The 8035-nt window shown below is 29.1% G+C and overlaps 1 protein-coding gene across 1 annotated transcript in view; it reads left to right on the top strand.

The window, feature by feature from the left end:
• Window positions 458-8035, top strand: part of LOC107648840 (GDSL esterase/lipase At5g03610) — a 12440-nt gene continuing 4862 nt past the window's right edge. The window contains exons 1-2 of the mRNA XM_016352651.2: window positions 458-713; window positions 801-1010. Coding sequence (XP_016208137.1) covers window positions 644-713; window positions 801-1010 — 280 coding nt within the window. The 5' untranslated portion in view covers window positions 458-643. The remainder of the gene's footprint in view (window positions 714-800; window positions 1011-8035) is intronic.

The raw sequence follows: 8035 nt of genomic DNA, 5'->3' as shown, positions 1-8035 counted from the left end.
TATAAGAGTAAAATATAAATATAAATAGAATTTAGTTTATTCTATAATTCTGGTTTGAATTATTAAATTATTCTTAGTTATTAAAAAGGTATTATTAAAGTTGTGCTCAATTTTAGAAATTTCAATTTCTTGTGACTCTACTTTCTAAAAATAATGAAAGCATTAAAATTTTATATCTCGAAACTGAAATTTTAATTTCAGTCTTTAACTATCAAATACAATGTTAAATTCTAATCTTTTTATTCTAATTTAAGTCTCTAAAAACAAAAACTAACTAATTGCGCTATTAATTTTGCCTTATAGAATTATAGTCAATACCAACGTATATCTATCCCAATGAAAATTGATAAATATATTTTTGAATTTACACATATTTTTTCTATTTAAACAAAAATAATGTATAGCCCTTTATGTTTTATCCATACTAAAGTTGATTTCCCTCACTGGTCACTATACTTCAAATATGGAGACTCACATTTGCCACTCACTATAAAAGGCATGTCCATGGGTTTATTTCCATCTCCCAGTCTCAGCTAGCACCTACTAACTTTCATCTTTCAAGTATACATAGCACGTACCTCCCTCACTTCTTCCTCTGCTCCTCAAAACATATTTGACTTTACTTCATCACTACCTCCATACTATGATGGACTTATCACTACACAAGCAACTCTTCCCCCTCCTCTCTCTTCTCTTAATTCTATTTCTCTCAGGTAAGCAAATAAGAACAAATATACAAAGCATTTATATATGTCGCTATATACTGGTTCCTTTTTTCTTAACTTGTTATTATTCTTTAGGACAAAGGATGCAAGCAGATGCTAATAGCCTTCAAAATCCCCAACTCAGTGAACCAACCAAGAAACTCTTCGTTTTTGGAGACTCATATGCTGACACCGGCAACATCAGAAAAAGTCTCTCCAATTCATGGAAAGACCCCTACGGCATCACCTTTCCCGGCAAGCCAGCCGGTCGATTCTCCGATGGAAGGGTCCTCACCGACTACATTGGTATGTTGTGCTTATTACTTTATCTTTATAATATAATTAATGTACGACTTAAACTCACATAACATTATTTTAGGATAATAAAGTGATAACTACAAGTGGTGCTTACTTCTTTTTCAACATATATATGATTGTTGCTTATTATTTTATCTTTAGCTTTCTTTCCCAACAAAAGTTTTGCTTTTTGGTCTGCTTAGCATCATTTCATATAAAGTAAATATATAGTATACTAAATGGCGCTTTAATTTGCTAATGCTAGCATATATTAGTACTCTTTATTATCGATATTAGAACTTGGAAGCTGTGTGATGGTGGGGTTCTTTCTCTGCTGGCTTCCCACTTTTCCTTTTCTCGTTCAGTCTCCACTCTATTCCAACGTCGTGCTGTTCTTTCTTTTGCTATGAAAAAAAAAATTACCCCATTATATTATTGTGGTTCTTTGTGTCAACTTTTATTTTTCCCTTTTTATTTTTATATATTTGTTATTTTAACTCTGTTTTGATGGTTTACCTAGCACATTCTTTTCTGCGTTACCTATATCTCTCCTTTTCCATAATCATAATGAATTATTAGAAGCATGTACGTTTTCTTTCTTTGCTTTCTCGCGTGACACCAAGCTATTGGACCCAGAACGCTTTTGTCTTCTCGTTTCTATTGGAAATCAATTAGTCATCGCTCTTTTTCCCATTCGGCGGTCCCCTTTCCAGGTCTTTATTAGTCATTGTGTTTTCGAATTACTATGTGTGTGTTTCGATTCCAGTTTGCAAATCAGAGTTTTCATAAAATTGATTTTGATGATAAGTTAGTTTGGGTTAATGTGATTTATGTTTGGTAATCTTTATATCAAAATTAATTATAGTAAAATAAATGTTGTTTGGATTATACTACTCAAAATTACTTTTAGATGAAAAATTACTAAAATAGACATCAATTTTATATACATGCAAAATCAGAATACTATAAAAAATAATATAAAAAATATTTATCATATAAATAAAATAAATACAATAAAAAATAAAAATATAAAAGAGAGTACTATAAATTTTATAATGTCACACAAAAAGAAAATATTCTATAATTTTTTTTAGTATCGTCAGTACTCTTTAATTTAGTATTATTTTACACTATAAATTTTTATTATTTATGACTCTATTGTTATTTATAATTAATTTTTTATTTATTTTGTCTTTTTTTTATAGGATCATAATTTATATTATTCAAAATTTTGATAATAAACATAGTATATAATAATTACAATTACAAATTTTACAAATTCAGAATAAAAAATAAAAAAAATTAATACAAAACAAAAATAGAGTACATCCAAGAATAGAAAAAAATTATACAGATAAGAAATAATAAAAATTCCATAAAACCAATAACATATATCATATGAACAAAAAAATACCATAAAACGTAAATAAAATTCATATGAATAAAATCAAATAAAAATAAAAAAATTTCAATTTGTCAGTGATTGAAATAAATCTGAACGATTTTGATAAAAAAAAATGGAACTAAAAAATTATGAAGAAGTAGGAAGAACTACAAAGAATGACTGTGAAGATAATAGTTACTAGTATCATTCTTATAAAAGAAAATGAAGGGTAGGGTTGGTAAAAAAGAAATATTTTAGCTTCTCCTAAACGTGAAACGTGAAATGCAGAAGCTACAAATTTGAGCTTCTCCTAAACGTGGGTTCAGAGGCAGAATCAATTCTGCGTTCACAAGAATAAAAATTGCCAAACATCAAAGTAAAACTTTCAAGAAATTCAAACGGGCTTCTCTCCTCCCCAACGTGTTTGCCAAACACACCATATGTCCTCTGATCGTATTTTACCCATACTGACATGATGATTGACAAATAAATTGCTGTTTAAAATGTGCCGTAGGTTTTAATTAGAGTGCGGATTGTTCCTATGGGGAGATTAATATATGGTACAGTAATTGTTAAATGACATTAATGATTGTTACGAATATATGATTCTGCACTAACTTGCAAATATATTTCTTAGCACTAGTGATACACCTTTGGCTCTTGGGATATCCTTCTTTATTTTTTCATATCCCAAGGTACCTTTAGCTTTTATTATCAGTCGTCCTTTACAGGCTTTACAACATCAATTTCTAAACTAAAGCATTCTAAGGAATGGCGCTGACGTACCCATTAATCAGCGCCCATTAACGATATCAATCTCTCCATTAGTATTTTTTAGTTACAAAAACCATAGACAGTTGGTTCACATATTTTAAGGGGTGAAAGGTCTGACACAGGCCCTAAATTTCATAAGTTTTGGGATAATCTTTACGTATTAAGAGGATTAAAAAATTAGTTTTTATAACGATTTCTAAATATTTTATGTTTAAAACATATTCACAGAGAAAGCTAAATTTTTTAATTCATAAGTTTACATTCTCAAACACTGTTTAACCGACGTGTAGTTAAGTTCCAACCATGTTAAATGTTTTGTATAACTTTTTTTTTAAGGCAACTATTCAAATGAAGATGGCAAAAATATCTTTCTATAAAAATGTTTTGTTTAAAAGTATGATTTATTTGTGGGACACTCTAGTGTATAGATACAAGTTGAAAAAAATGTAAAAAAAATTTGTTTTTTTTTGCTTAAAAAAGGACGCGTGTGACGTTCGATTTTCATAACGTAGCAGGGTGTCAGCGTTGAGCTTCCGCATAGGCTTAGATAGAGTGAGCCTAGCCGATACAATTAACTAGTGTGAGTTGTTGAGACAGGGGTGGATGGGTGGGCGGGCCATTTTAGGTTTGGGCTTTGAAAAAAAAAGGTTGTGTAAGTATGTGGGAAGGGATGCATTATTTCCACATTCCAACAGGATTATGAAAAAGGGGCAGCCCATAGGAAACCGTTGATTGTTTAGCGGTTCGGTTTATTCGTTTATGAGCGGTTCGGTTTATCTGTTTATGAAGGGATAGTTTGAGGGTTTAAATTAAAACCGATCAAAATTAAATTGTTTAGCCAATTTAATCCAAAATGAAAATCGATTATAGTCGCACTAAGAGCCCGTTTGGGAAGCTTTAAAAAAAAATTTTTTGAACTTTTAACTTATGAAAAATAATAGTATTAATTTCTGGTGCAATTTTTAAAACTAAATTTGAGCTTTCTAAGAAGCTATCTATAAAGCACGGACACTTCACTGAATTACCGTGTCCGCGTGTCGGACACATTTCGGACATGACACTCACTGACACTCATCCGACACGCGTGTCTGCTGTGTCCAATTGTGTCTTAATAAAAAATAAAAAATTCTTCTCCGGACACACTTGGATACACCTAAATACCATCACGTGTCAGTATGTCTAGTCTTTTTCTTAACATATATTCTTGAAATAAATTTAGATATAGTATATATTATTATTTATTAAAATAAAAAGATATTTTAAATACTTGATATAATTAAAATAAGACATTAAAAATTATTAAAAAATTAATTTATATTTTAATATCAATAAAATATTAAAATATCATTACGATTTATCTAAAAAAATACTTTATATTTTATATGTATGCGTGTCCCCGTGTCTTATAAGATTTTAAAATGTGCGTGTCGGCATGTCCCGTGTCGTGTCGTGTCCGTGTCAGTGTCCGTGCATCATAGGAAGCTATTTAAGAGCTTATAGAGAAGTTAAAAAAATGACTTTTGTCATAATACTACTACTTTTTATCACATTTCTATAAAATAAGCATTTTTAGAACTAAAAATCTAAACACAAAATAACTTATTTATAAGCTACTTTTAATATAGTTATTTATTGTTTAAACTATTTTTTCAAAAAGAACTTAATTAAGCTGTTTACCCAAACTGAACCTAAATTAGATTTGATTGAGGTTTATTTTTTTATAAGCTGCATGGGTCAGAAGGGAGTTCGGATATATGTATGAAAACCGATCCAACCAATTCGAACCACATAATGTGGTCATATGTGATTATTTTTATATTATATTTATAATTTTACTCTCCAGCATCCCCCTAATTGTTAACTGGTGCACGAAATTGACTCTGCAATATTCACACAGATAGACCGATAAGTGCATCAGGTCGTCCAAGTAATACCTCAGGTGAGTGAGGGTCGATTCCACGAAAATTGTTGGTTTGAACAAGCAATGAATATCTTATAGATCTTAGTTAGGTGGATAAAAAATATAGTTGTCGTGGAAAATGCATAAAAAAGGATAAATATAGAATTACTTAAGCAGTGTGAAATCAATGATAGGAGAATGGTTGAGGCTTCAGAGATGCTTCCTCCTTCTGGATCAACTTTTTTCACTGTCTACTTTAAATTCTGATGATTCATTCCATGGCAGGCTGTAAATGACTAACGCCAGGTCAGTGGTCATTAGTCTCCTCTACTTCATTGTCTACTTCCTCCTTTTGGGCGTTGGACGCCAGGAATGAGGTTAGTGGTTGGCGTTGAACGCCAGTTTTAGGCGTTCATTTCCAAAACAAAGTATAGACTATTATATATTTCTGAAAAGCCCTGAATGTTAGCTTTCCATAGCCGTTGAGAGCGCGCCATTTGGACTTCTGTAACTCCAGAAATGCTCTTTCGAGTGCATGGAGGTCATAATCTGACAGCATCTACAGTCCTTTCTCTATCTCTGAATTAGACTTTGCCAAAACTCCTCAATTTCAGCCAGAAAATCCTGAAATCATCGTAAAACACAATAATTCACAGTAGAATCCAAAAATATGAATTTGCATTAAAACCTATGAAAATATAATAAAACTTAAACAAAACATAATGAAAACTATATGAAAATGATGTTAAAAAACGTATAAAATATCCACTCATCATTAACACCAGAGGTGGATTTAGGGGGGACCAGCATGGGCCATGACCCCCCTAAATTTTCAAAACCTAAAATATATCTAATATAATGTCTAAAACTTTTAACAATATACCTTCTACTTCAATAATTAAAGAGAGACATTTTATACTCTAAGACATGGGTTCAAACCCCATTTCATACATTTTAAATTTATTTTCTTTTGTTCTTTCATTTTTTTTATAATATGGTTATAGGAAGGTATTTTATACTTTAAAGCATGGGTTCAAATCCCATGTCATGCATTTTAAATTTATTTTCTTTTGTTCTTTCATTTTTTTTTGTAATTCTTCTATCTATCTATTATATAAAAATACTTTGGTTTTTATAATAATTTCTAATTAAATGTAATAAGAAAATATATACATAAAAATAAATTAGATTAAATTTTATTTTTTATAATATTAAAATTAAAATATATTAAATAAATTATTTATCAATATGAATATATCTTATATATTATATTCATTAATTTATTTTAAATACATATATTAAAAGTATTAGAGAAACAAATTTATATTATTTATATTATATTTTTTATAATAAAGATAAAAATTAGAATTTTATGAAAAAAACTTTTATATAAATGATTTTTTTAAACTTTTAATTTTAATATGATATTTTTAATTTTTTATTTTCAACCCCTCTTTATAAGATTTATAGATCCCCACAGATAAACACGATGATTTTTTTATTGATATTATTCTCCAATAAAAAACATACTATATGTAACATTATAACCACATAAACTAACTATTTAGTTTCTAAAATAAATTTATTACCTTCGATATAAATATCAAATTGTAACAGCCGTAATGTTAAAAAAAAAACTAATGTTTCAGATACTAAGTTCATAATAACCAAATTAACAGTTGTTCACTATAATATATTGAAATTTCATTGTTTTTAAAACATTAGCGAAGATATATGTATGTCTTAAAATTTATCTTTTTTTTCTTAGTATCTCATATTTTGTACTTACGTCGAACCAACATTCTCGGCAATCAGTTACTCAGCGATTCAATGCATAAACAAATGAACCAATTACCTGACCGGTTTAATTTAGGGCTCATTAACAACAACTACGGTCCCAACGTGAACATGCAGTAACTTGAACGAGTCGGGTTACGGACCACATTTGCTATCATCACCTTTGAGCCTCTTAAACTGTCCACTTTCTTTCACCCTGTTTCCCCATAATTTCACCGGTTTTTGCCAGTTCTCAAGCTTCATAACACCTGAGAGCTAATGACATCGCGTTGTTACTTGTTTATCGGTCCAACCTATGGGCCCAGTCTTCTTAACTTTGACCCCGGGACCCAAATGTCCATCATATGACGTACAGTCCTGCAATAAATAGAAACACAGGTTTCACGCACTAGTTGGACTAACGAAAACCATAGCACGACACACAGGAAACAGGCATTGCAAGCACCCATTTTCGGTGTCGATGAAATATATTGCTGAGTCCAGCTATAACCCAGAACAGAGGTTATTAATCAAACTCATAATATTAATTAGAGGGTAACGTTAGTGAAAACTCTTCATTGAATAGAGACAATTAAAAATAATTTAAAAATTTAGACAAATTACAACATACAGAAAAACCTTATGTGGTAATAGAATAATAAATGATACGTTAATTTTTAGATATAGTAAAATTTGTATTTCAACCAATGATAATATAAAAAGTAAAATATTACTTAACATAAAATATAACAAACCTAAACATTAATCAATTTACAAAATTAATGAAAAGATAGCTTAATTTCGTAAATATGAAATCTAAAGGAATAATTTTTCATCTATCAAAATTAGTCATAATCATAAAAAGTTTTTGGTTTATAATTTTTCATATTGACTTCAAATTAAATACCATTTACAAAATAAATAAAACTAATAACATTTATCCATGGATATGTATAATTTCATCTTCATTTTATCACAGCCAGCAACAATGTATTAATTTTTTTTTTAGGTATAAAATGTATTGATTTTTAAATATACTTAATTTACGCTATTTTATTCTTTATTTTTTTAGATACCCATTATTAATTTAAGCTACAATGATCCTATTTTTCCTCATTCATTTACTTCCTGTTAAAGATTATTAAAGCACTTATCAACAAATAATTTATAATTTATATCTAATTAATTTTAAATAAGTTT

Source organism: Arachis ipaensis, chromosome B06 (assembly GCF_000816755.2).
Source record: "Arachis ipaensis cultivar K30076 chromosome B06, Araip1.1, whole genome shotgun sequence".
Classification (NCBI taxonomy): domain Eukaryota; kingdom Viridiplantae; phylum Streptophyta; class Magnoliopsida; order Fabales; family Fabaceae; genus Arachis; species Arachis ipaensis.
The sequence above is the reverse complement of the archived record's forward strand: the minus strand, read 5'-3'. Positions and strand labels throughout refer to the sequence as shown.